The sequence below is a fragment of the Heteronotia binoei genome, chromosome 4, assembly GCF_032191835.1.
Source record: "Heteronotia binoei isolate CCM8104 ecotype False Entrance Well chromosome 4, APGP_CSIRO_Hbin_v1, whole genome shotgun sequence".
In the NCBI taxonomy this organism is placed as follows: domain Eukaryota; kingdom Metazoa; phylum Chordata; class Lepidosauria; order Squamata; family Gekkonidae; genus Heteronotia; species Heteronotia binoei.
This window is the reverse complement of record NC_083226.1, coordinates 79,234,005-79,246,365: the sequence shown is the minus strand read 5'-3', so window position 1 is coordinate 79,246,365 and position 12,361 is coordinate 79,234,005. Positions and strand designations below refer to the sequence as shown.

The window sequence follows — 12,361 nt, the reverse complement described above, 5'->3', positions numbered from 1 at the left end:
AGCTATTCTGGGATTGTGAAACGCATTTGGACAAAGCAATGTGAGATTCATTTGCAGCAAGGAGAAGAATCTGTTCAGTTCTTCCCCTTCTGGTGCCAGTGAAAAAGCTCATGGCTTCGTATTTATTTTACACTACACATTTTCTCTTCAGTTGTCCCATTACTACACTGTGCATGATGGGTCCCAGTGCCCTTTTCTTCTGATAATGAAAGCACTGATAATGAAGCAATCCTTTGTGCTATGCTTTAAGTTGCTTTACATGTAACATGGCATTGTTTATGATGTCATTTCTGTGCATATGTGGTCATTTCTGTTACTACAGTATAAAAATTTCAAATGGAAGGAATCCAGTTATAACTCTGTTCATTTCTTGATGCAGTCCTTTACCATGATAAGGAAGAAGATTGTTCATTATACTGGTTTTGATCAGAGAAAGCAAGCCAATGCAGCCTTCCTGATAGGTTCTTATGCAGTAAGTATTTTAACCACTTATCTTCAAAAAGGTCCACCTCCTGCATTACGTTGTCTCTGTGATTATTTTCTTTTCCACTAGTGTTGGAATCCATGTCATGGACTCAACTAACTTTTGTTCCCAGCTTGTGAAAATGAGTGTGTTTTATGATTTGACTGTTTTATAGTTTTGTTCATGGATTTGTCTCTCATTCATATTGTTTCTTTCTTAACAGTTCAGGTTTTTTAAAACTTCAGAGCTTTCAAGAAGATCCATGGCAGGATAGTGGAAAATGAGTGAGAATAGTTTAAGAAAATAACATCAAAAATTGCAGAAAAACTGCTTGTGAAGAAACAATGCTTGAACTGTGGCACGTAGAAAGCTTGTGTTGATACAAATCATGCAGTATATAATTTGGGGACCAAACTGGGAGTGGAGGGGGTATTCCTAGCCTCTATACTTATAAAACTCATACTGAAGATTGGGGTGAAGACTTTTCTTTGCATTTTAGTTGTGAGTTCCTTTCATCAGTAAGAAGATCAGTTAAGGTGAATAAGCTTTCCTGTTAAGGATTGGATGTTACTGGGGAAACTAGCAGCTGAAGAGTGTTGGATGTATTCTAGGGTTTTGCATTTCTACAGAATAAATGGCAAAGTCTAAGAGACCCAGCAGGTGTACCTCCACACCTTACAATTTAAAACCACACCTTACAATTTGCCTGAGAAGCACATGTAAAATGCTGGACTTCCTCACCAGGCAGGTTGGCCTATGAAGATTCACATAAGGTAGAAAGTTTGGAACCCACATTTTCTAAACAGTAATGCTCTTTGTGTTCTGCCTGGCAAAACAGGAACACATTTTTTTCTAAAGGCTTTTTGAATTAAATACATTTTAGATCCTTGTGAAAAAATCAAAGGCAAAATGGACAAGCCTTTCCCATTGCATAAATGAAGAGATAAAAGCTTTTCTGTGCTGAGTGTTCCTGGAAACCATGTGGGGAGTCAACTTCTGTTTTCCCTAAATTAGCTTAAAATGATAGTGTGGTAGAGCATGGACAGGATTTCTTTTTAAAGAGCTGTGCTGTTGACATCCTTAGATGTAATTACTACATGTCGGCATGGACATGACACTGTACATTTTCGTGCTCAGTTCTGTTCACTTTCAACAATGTGTGGATTAGGGTTACCAAGTCTTAACTCAAAAAATACCTGGGGACTTCGGAGGTGCAGCCAGGAGACTTTCCCATTCCCTAAAATAAATAAATAAAAATACAGTAGTGCCATTCCCCTGAATACAGTCTTCATTTTGTCATCCCCAGCAGCTGACTGCACTTCCACTTCCTCTCTGTCTCTCACACACACACGCGCACGCACAGACGCACACAGCAGCTAAAATAAACACAGTTTGGAAACACGCACTTTGTGGTATCACTGGGGCAATTTATTGACCATTGGAGTGGTTGACTGTTCTATGCTCAACCCAGTTTGTCAGACTAATACAGGGAAATGAAAGGTTTAAGGGACTGTAAAACAGAGGTTCTGGGCTCCTCTTCAAACAGGCAAATGTTGTTCTGCAGGCTTGCCCTGCCCCCATTCAGCCTGGCTTGAAGATTTAAAGGCACACACACTTTTCTAGAAGCAAGCTGTTCCCTGCATCATCTTAAGCCTTCTGAGGTTTGAAGACACATGGAGGCTGTTGGGGCAGGGCTTCCCTCCACTGGCCAGCTGACTAGGAGCAGGAAAGAGCCTGCCAAACTGGGAGATCCCCCACTGGGACCTGGGGATTGGCAAGGAATGGAGTAGGATTATGCATAACAGAAAATTATTCTGCTATGCCATGATAGATGAGAGGTCTAATTGAAGGGTGTGTGGCTAAAGTTGTGACAGGTACTGTAGAGCTGCATTTACTACATTATAGTCTTGGTTGCAGCTACCCTTCTGAACTCCTTTTGTGAAAAAGCCCTTTTGGAAACTGTTTCACCTCATGACCATCTGGCTCAAATGCAGAGATATATTAGCCCCTCTTCTCAAAAAATCCTTATTGATATGCAAATTATTCAGATTTAATCAAGTAAATTAATCAGTTAAAACTCATATGATTTACTCAGAATTCATTAATGAAAAGGCAGTTGTAATTTTGTCCCTGCTCTTTTTCCGTGTCTCCAACCAGCAGTTACTGTTAATGGCTGGTCAGATTATTATAATAAGGTGGTATTTAAACTACTGCATCAGAAGTAGCTCAGTATTTTGCATGCATTTTAGCTTTCTTATAATATGTGTTGGTGCTGAAAGGATCCCTACCTGATGCAAGTAGGTTGTCGAGACCAAGTTTTTATTAGCTTTGGCTGAGGAAGTTGGGGTAGGCAAATGCACAGCTCTGTGTGAAATCAAAGTTAGGTTCTGCCTTTAGTTTCTTATATAATTGTTGTGTTTAATACAGATTAAGCCCATAATTTTTAATTGTTGTTGAACTCTGGTGCTTGATAATTTGGCCTGTAGAATGAGCATGTTCCCCATTCCATGTCATGAAGTAATGAACAGTAAATGCATTACTTTTTAATGGGACCAGGGTTTTTTGCCGTGTTTAATATCTGCTGGCTAATAATTTTGTGAAGATTTGTTTACATGTCGACAAGCTATCATGTCTTTAGTACATATGTATAGAAGGTACATAGATAAATTTGGCAAGTCTGAGGAAGGAAATACTTAGCAAGCAAAATTAGTGTAGTGTTACTTCAGCAAAATGAATACTGTTCATTTGAGTGTTCTTGTATGCATGACGTTAGCAGCATTTTAAAGGTCTTTAGCCTGGGACAATCTAGCTTGCAATGTTATTTCAGATGTCTAAACTGAAGCTGTGTGGAATTTATAGTTTATTCAGATTTAATCAAGTAAATGAATCAGTTAAAACTCATGTGATTTACTCAGAATTCATTAATGAAAAGGCAGTTGTAATTTTATCCCTGCTCTTTTTCCGTGTCTTAAACCAGCAGTATACTAAAAATGTTAATGGTATCACAGATATTTTGCAGTACAAATAGGGCTAAATTTTTAATAATGCATTTGTAGTGGTTTTCTGTATCTTTATAAATCACTTACAGAGAGAAAGAGATGCTTTCTTAAACACATGCTTCATTGTTACTTTTGGCTCCATGTTTTCAGGATATGTTTTAGAGACAAGAATAATGTATAGTTTATACATACATATAGAAATAATGAAAAATACAAAATCTAGTACTACTATTGCATGTTTTGTTTTGTAAATAGTTAAGCAGATATTTATTTGGAGGCCAATAGAGAGCAATATTCCAGAGAATGATATGGGTGCACAAGTCCTACTGAAGTCACTCAGCATGATAGTTTAACTGGGCACGTGAGTGCTGTTGTATAGTGTCTAGTGCAAAGCTTTAAACAGATCTCTTAGACTGTGAAGTATTTCTTTAACATATCCACATTCAGTCTTCTCAGAAAATGAATTCAAAGCAGAGAATAATTTCTTGCTCCTTTATTTTATTAGGATTTGATGCATAATAATGAAAGGTTAATATTTAATGTATGTTTCTATCTAGTCCTGCTGTGTGACACTTAGCCCTTCTGCTGTCTCTTCCTGTCATGTCTTTACTTTCTTGGAACTTTCACTAGAAGTCAGAAGCTAGCTGGATGTGAACGTTAATGTCAAACCAATGTTGTGCAGTAACAATCCAAACCAGTAAAAGTAGCAATATCTAATGTCAGTTCTACTGATCTAGTTTCGTCTGCTGAATATTTTTCTTCAATAAATGGATCAGAATAGTATCAGTCCAGGTTTATGATGGGCATAAGGAAGTAGTAGTACTACTCACCAGAGTAGTAGAAAGTAGTATTCTGAACTATGAAATCAGGGGGTTGTTTTGCTTAATTTAAGTAACTAATACACAAACTTTTTCATACTTTGAAAAAACTAATGGCTAGAAGAAGCTTGTATTACGTAGTTCTTCATTGTTACCTACCTTAAATTATACTCTAAGAGAACTTCTGTAATGGATGCTTTTGATCCTTTCTAATATTTCAGGTGTTAAGAGAGAACATCTTGTCTTCTATCTTCCTTTGTCTATTTAAAATCAGGTTTACCTTCTGTGCTTTCTCCTTCCTCATCTTCTTCCTCCCCCTCAGTTCTTCCTTCCCATTCCTGCATTAACTTAGTAACAGTATTTCTTTTTCTCAGGCTTGGCTCTAATTATGTCCTTTTGGAGGGCTACCCTTCTAGGGTCCTACCCCAAGACTGCTATAATTCAGGTCATCTTCTCCAGGACTCATCTCTGTGTACTTTATTTTCTCATCTTCTTCCTTCAGGGTAAGCAGTTTCCTTCACCTCTTGTGATCTTTTTTTAAAAAACTCTTCCCAGGTTCAGTTTGTCAGCATTTCGGGATGTAACCTTATTTTACATGGAATTTTGGCAGCAGAAGCAGCTGTCCTGATGAACGTCCGAATCTCTAACCTCTCTGTTAGTGATTACAGTTAAATTTTTGAGAAAAAATATGAATTTTAATTTTTAGGATAGTGCATGGGAAAAATTCTAACATATTTCATGTGCAGTATTTGCATAGGCTTTTATAACTTTCTTATTTTGTCAAGAAAAAATGTTGGTCTCTTAAAACCCGGTGGTGGTTTGTGTTCTTGTTTTGTTTTTAAAGTAATGTTTTCCTTCTCTTTGGATATCTATTTTAGCTAGTGCTGTTGTTTTTCATTTTCCTAAGGGCTGATACATTACTCTCTCTCCTGCTGTTGGTCTCAAGTTTTGATTCTCTTGCAGTTGCTACCTTACATTCTGGTACTTGCTAGTTTATACCAGTTTTATTTAATTTGCAGTGTTACTTGGACACTTAGTAAGTTCTATTTTATGCCATAGTATAGAACAGTGATTTCTGGAGGGATCTTTTTCTCTGCATTTCTCTAATAGCTATTCCTTTTTCTTTCTTCTAAGGAAAAGGTGGTTGTTTAAAAAACAAAAACAAACTGTAACTGTGAAATCTAGGGAACATAGAACTTTATTAATTATTTCATTAATTCATCTGATTTTTTTTCCCCCTGGGGGCCAGTGGACTCATGGGGAAAAGTAGAGGGGGCAATAGTGGGAAGGAAGAATTGGGAGAAAACTTGCATCTTTGGAAATGTACAGTTGGATGCAAACCTGTATGAGGGAACTGAGTGCTTATTTTGTTCTAGATTGTGGGGGGGGGGGGGGGGAGGTTTGCCGGTCCTTTTATCTTTCATTGCTTACTTGTTGAAGCTATATTACTAACTCCCCTGGAAATTATTGTATAGTATACTGATGGGATTTTGGAAATGTTAATTAAAGATGTGACTTGGGGCTGATGCCAATCTAATATTAACCAGCTGTTGAAGTACCACGCTTCTTAAAAAAGGATGACTCCCCTATTAGAAATGACATTTTGTACTGCACCCCGGGATTAAGAACATTAGGGAAGCCATGTTGGATCAGGCCAATGGCCCACCCAGTCTAACACTCTGTGTCACACAGTGGCCAAAAAACCCTCAACAACAAGTGCCATCAGAAGGTTCACAAGTGGGTCTAGATGCCCTTCCACTTTGCCCCCCCCCCCAAGCACCAAGAATACAGAGCATCACTGCCCCAGTAGGGTTGCCAAATCCAATTCAAGAAATATCTGGGGACTTTGGGGGTGGAGCCAGGAGACTTTGGGGGTGGAGCCAGGAGACATTGGGGGCGGAGCCAGGAACAAGGGTGTGACAAGCATAATTGAACTCCAAGGGAGTTCTGGTCATCACATTTAAAGGGACAGCATACCTTTTAAAATGTCATTTCCAAGCTCCCGGGTGGTGCACAGCCCCTTGCTCCGCGGGCGGCAGCACCGCTTTTTCTCCTTGGCACAGCTGCTCTGACTGCAAGGGATGGAGCCGGTGACGTTACAAGGATCACGCAGCCTGCCCAGGGCCACTTCTCTTCACCTGCCACCCCAGCCTGGCCGGGGAACTTTAGGGGGTTTGGGCAGCAGCCGCAGGCAGGGAAGGCAGCGGCGGCTGGCCTCTCTCCCCCTGCCCCCGCAGACCGACTGTGCGCCCAGAAGGGCCAGGGGGGTGCCAGGTAGGCACCCAGCTGCAGGGGCTGGTGAGGCCCAGGCGGCTTCCAAGCGAGAGGGCATGCTGAGACAGAGGGAAAAGATCTTGGGGTTGTAGTGGATGGTTCAATGAAAATGTCAATACACTGTGCTGCAGCAGTGAAAAAGGCAAACTCTGTTAGGGATTATTAGAGAATAAAATGGCCAATATTGTAATGCCCCTGTACACATCTGTGGTGCAGCCTCACTTGGAAAACTGTGTATAGTTCTTGTCAGTATATTTCAAAAAGGAGATTACAGAGCTGGAAAAAATACACAGGAGGGCAACTAAGATGGTTACAGGATTAGAGCTTTTTCCCTATGAGGAAAGGCTGAATAGTCTGAAAAGACATGACTGGGGGGGGCATGGAGGAGGTTTATGAAATTTTGCATGGGGTGGAGAGGGCTGACAAAGAGAACTTTTTCTCCCTCTCCCAAAATGATAGAACTCAAGGGCATTCAGTGAGACTGATGGACAGTAGGTTCAGGGCAGACAGAAATACTACTTTGCACAAAGAGTGATTAAAATGTGGCATTCTGTACCAGATGATGTAGTGATGGTCACAGGAATAAACAGCTTTAAAAGAGGATCAGATAGATTCATGGAGGATAAGTCTATCAATGGCTACTAGCTATGGTGACTGAGGGGAACCTCCACATTCAGAGGCACAAAGCCTCAGAATCCCAGAGCCAGGAAGCAATTTCAGGGGAAGGCCTAAGCCTCTATGCCCTGTTGTTGGCCCTCCAGAAAAACTGGGCTGCCACTCGTTTGAGACAGGATGATGGACTAAATGGCCCATTGATCTAATCCAGCAGGGTTATTCTTATGTTCTTGTGCATTAACAGGATTAATCTGACATGTTCATAAAGGAGTGAAGATGTATTTATTAAAATCTTTACTGTTACATTACACTATGATCTTTCTGATCTGTCCAAAGACACATTCAAACTCTGTCTTCTCCTACACCCATAACACCACAGGACTGCACTGGTAGCCCAGCTTGTTGATTTAGATGCCACCTCTCCCTTCCATCTCCCCCTGAACACAGGTTAGCTTACCAACCAGAAACTGCCCAGACCCAAGCGTCAAGAAGTCTGTCATATTTTTTGTTTTTGTTGACTAATTAGGGATACATGAGATGAAAATAATCAAGAACATCAGCCCTCCCCCTGCAATGTCAGCATCTTTGCTGAAAACGCACAATGAGCCCTCACATAACGTGTCCTGCACTCTTATAAAGAGGAAAGGGAGGAGGAAGAGGAAACTCTCCTGGGACCCTTCAGTCTGAAAGACACCGGTCTCTTGCAGCAACCCAGAGGAATGAGCGGGGAGAAAGAGGCCCTTCTATGTCTGGAGGCTCCAGCGACAAGACCTGACCCGTAATGGAGAACTGAGCCGGGCTAATCCAGGACCCTCAGTAGCTCCCCCTCCTCGGTCCCGAAGTCTCTCACCTTGACTCTGACTTCATAGGTGGTGAAGCAGCCCCTGCCCACGCACGATGGTCTGACATCGATCTCGAGGAAGTTGCTAGGCGGCCCGTAGGCATCGTTCAGGTTCTGCGGCTTGGTGATAACGCGCCTGGTGTCCGCCACAGTCTCAGCCGATGCCCGCCCGCCCCTGCCTCATCACCTTCGGCCGGAGAAGAGGCACCTGAGGGGTGCACGAAGGGGAAGAGGTGAAGACGGGGGGGGGGGGCGCTCGGGTGTCACAGCGACCCAACGCTCGCCACCTCTTGCACTCTTATTCAAAAAGCCAACACGACGCCCCCAAGACTTGCTCCGACCTGGCCACCGCCGGCCGCAGAGAGAGAGCGCAACCTCAGCAGCATGGGACTTGTAGTCTTCTGCGACATCCAGCAGACGAAGAACACTTTTAGTGAACTACAAGTCCCATAAACTGCAGAGAGAGCAGTCAAACGGGAGTCTGAAGAATACTCTTTAAGGGCCCGCCGGGAGTGAAAGGGGGAAGGGGCAGGACACGCGCGCTTCCCTCCCTCCCTCCGGGGACAGCCGGCGCTCCACCACCAGGGCATGGAAGAGCCCCCAGCCAGCTGGGCTGAGGCGGGAAGGGAAGCTGCGCGGCCACCACCAAGGGCTCCGAGAAGGAGCACCCAGCTCCAGCCCACCCCACCAGCACGGCGCAAAACCTCGGTCAGCAGAAAACCCAGCCAGAGGCCCGCTCGCACTCGGCTCGTCTTGTCTTGGGCAGGTGGGAAGGGCCGCCATTCCCCCCCCCCCGCTTTCCAGATTTTTGGGGAACGGGGGGAGGAGCCTCCAAACCGGGGGTCCCCCGCCCAGGCGGGGGATTTGGGAAGCCTACTGCCCCAGACAGTTCTAATAATATACTGTGGCTAATAGCCACTGATGGACTCCATATTTTTATCCAATCCCCTCTTGAAGCTGTCTGTGCTTTTATCCGCAGCCACCTACTGTGGCAGTGAATTCCACATGTTAATCACCCTTTGGGTGAAGAAGTACTTCCTTTTATCCATTCTAACCCGACTGCTCAGCAATTTCATCGAATGCCCACGAGTACTTGTATTGTGAGAAAGGGAGAAAAGGGCTTCTTTCTCTACTTTCTCCATCCCATGCATAATCTTGTAAACCTCTATCATGTCACCTCGCAGTCAACGTTTCTCCAAGCTAAAGAGCCCCAAGCATTTTAACCTTTCTTCATAGGGAAAGTGTTCCAAAACTTTAATTATTCTAGTTGCTCTTTTCTGGACTTTTTCCAATGCTATAATCTTTTTGAGGTGTGGTGACCAAAATTGTACACTGTATTCCAAATGAGACCACACCATCGATTTGTACTTGAGCATTATGATACTGGCTGATTTGTTTTCAATTCCCTTCCTAATAATTCCCAGCATGGCATTGGCCTTTTTTATTGCAACCACACACTGTCTTGACATTTTCAGTGAGTTACCTACCATGACCCCAAGATCTCTCTCTTGGTCAGCCACTGCCAGTTCACACCCCATCAACTTGTATTTGTAGCTGGGATGTTTGGCCCCAATGTGCATTACTTTGCACTTGGCCACAATGAACCTCATCTGCCACATTGATGCCCACTCACCCAGCCTCAACAGATCCCTTTGGAGTGCCACACAATCCTCTCTGGTTCTCGCCACCCTGAACAATTTAGTGTCATCTGCAAACTTGGCCACTTCACTACTTACTCCCAACACCAAATCATTAATGAACAAGTTAAAGAGCATGGGACCCAGTACTGAGCCCTGCAGCACCCCACTCCTTACCGTCCTGCACTGCGAAGACTGCCCATTTATACTCACTCTTTGCTTCCTATTAATTAGCCAGTTTTTGATCCACAAGAGGACCTGTCCTTTTACTCCATGACTCTGGAGCTTACTAAGGAGCCTTTGATGAGGAACTTTATCAAAAGTTTTCTGGAAGTCAAGGTAAACAACAATGTGCCTACCCATTCTGTCCTTGAATGGTTTCTACCAACTTTCCCAGTATTGAAGTCAGACTGACTGGCCTGTAGTTTCCCGGATCTCCTCTGGAAACCTTTTTAAAGATGGGGGTGACATTTGCTACCTTCCAGTCCTCAGGAACGGAGGCAAATTTCAATGAAACATTACATTTTTTTGTCAGGAGATCCAGAAGTTCACCTTTGAGTTCTTTCAGAACTCTTGGATGTATGCCATCTGGACCTGGTGACTTATTAGTTTTTAATTCATTAATAAGTTGTAGAACCTCCTCTCTTGTCACCTCAATCTGACTCAGAACCCTTCCAAAATTAATGGTTCTGGAGCGGGCAAACACTTCTCATCTCCCACAGTGAAGACGGAGGCAAAAAGTGCATTCAGCTTCTCAGCCATTTCTCTATCATCCTTCAGTAATCCTTCTACCCCTTGGTCAGCCAAGGGCCCCACTGCCTCCCTGGCTGGTTTCTTGCTTCTAATATATTTGAAGACATTTTTATTGTTGGTCTTTATGTTTTTTGCAATTTCCTCCTCATAGTCCCTTTTTGCCTGCCTGATCACAGTCTTGCATTTGATTTGCCACAGCCTGTGTTCCCTTTTATTAACCTCACTTGGAGTAGCTTTCCACTGCTTAAAGGAATCCTCCTTACCTTTTACAGCTTCCATTACTTTGTTTGTTAACCATGCAGACCTTTTCTTATACCTTATACCTGTTGTTCCTAACTTGTGGTATATATTTTATCTGAGCTTCTAGGATTATAGTTTTAAATAGCCTCCAAGCTTCCCCAAGGGTTTTGACTGTATTTACCTTTCCTTTCAGTTTCCTCTTCACATGCCTCCTCATATCAGAGAATTTACCCCTTTTAAAGTTAAACGTGGTTGTGCTGGTCTATTTATACAAATGGTGAAATCAATAATGTTATGGTCACAGTTCCCAAGCGGTGCAATCACTTTTACATCTCTCACCAAGTCTTGGGCATTACTTAGGACCAAATCCAGGATCACCCCACCCCTGTTAGGTTCTGTGACCATCTGCTCCATAGCACAGTCATAGAGAGCGTCTAGAAACTCGGTCTCTTTCTCTCGACCAGAACACATATTGACCCAATCAATCTGCGGGTAGTTAAAATCACCTATTACGACACAGTCTTTATGTTTAGCCACTATCTTTAATCCTTCCATCATATTATAATCATCCTCTATCTTTTGATTTGGTGGGCGATAACAAACTCCCATAGTTAAATTTCCTTTTGGGCCCTCTATTTCAACCCAAAGCATTTCTAGAAGGGAATCTAATTCTCTGACCTCAGTCTTACTGGACTGTATACCCTCTCTGACATACAGATCCATTCCACCTCCAACCCTTCCCTCCCTATCCTTCCGATATAACTTATATGCAGGAATCACCGTGTCCCACTGATTCTCCTCACTCCACCTTCTGAAATTCCCACAATGTCTATGTTTTCCCCCAACACTAAACATTCCAGCTCACTAGTTTTACTTCGAACACTTCTAGCATTTGTATACAAACATCTATAATTTCCCAGGCAAGTTAGTTCCGCAACCTTCGTCCTGCTGCCTTGAGACTTTGGCAGACTGTCCATACTGTTTGTCACCATCTCAGTGGACAACTCTGATCCATTACCCAGTAGAAAAGTAACATCTAACCCTTCATCTCTTTGAGATGAGTCCTCCCAAACCAGAGACATTTCATCTCCTGTCAGCTTTTCCCCAAGATTTAGTTTAAAAATTGCTCTGCCATTTTTTTGATTTTAAGAGCCAGCAGACTGGTTCCATCTGAGGACAAGTAGAGACCGTCACTTTTGTATAGCTCTCGCTTGTTCCAGAAAGCTTCCCAGTGCCTAACAAACTTAAACTCTTCCTCCCTACACCATCATCTCATCCACACATTGAGACTTCTAATTTGTGCCTGTCTCTCCAGCCCTAGAGGTGGTGCTTATTCATATTATGAATAAATTGTACAATAACTTAGTATCATCAGAAATTTCTAATCATGGGTTCTGATCCAGAAGATGCCTTTATAGATAACTTTGGAGCTGTGTATTTACAGCAGGTGTTTTGTTTTTTTGATGAACAGTACCTCTTCTCTGTACCACTCTCCCTACATTTCAGAAGCAACCTCTTGAGAAGCATAGAGGAGCTGCCATTTAAAAATATTAAAGCAACACTGCTTTTTTCAATGTCTGCTGGAATATAGCTACAGTAGGAGTTTATTCATACACATGACAGTGCTGTGCACAGATTACTAACATTAACATGATGTAGTTGTCCTTAAAAACTTATGTACTTTATGTCAGTGTCCATGAATGCTCACAGTTATACTGCAT

The 12,361-nt window shown here is 42.6% G+C and overlaps 1 protein-coding gene across 9 annotated transcripts in view; it reads left to right on the top strand.

The window, feature by feature from the left end:
• CDC14B (cell division cycle 14B) overlaps nt 1–12,361 on the top strand; it is an 84,758-nt gene that overhangs the window by 26,415 nt on the left and 45,982 nt on the right. For all 9 annotated transcript variants that reach the window (XR_009555262.1, XM_060235465.1, XM_060235472.1 and 6 more), the window contains exon 4: nt 380–472. Coding sequence is in view for 8 of the 9 variants with exons in the window: in XM_060235465.1 (XP_060091448.1) it covers nt 380–472 (93 nt within the window). In the remaining variant the exon portion in view is untranslated. The remainder of the gene's footprint in view (nt 1–379; nt 473–12,361) is intronic.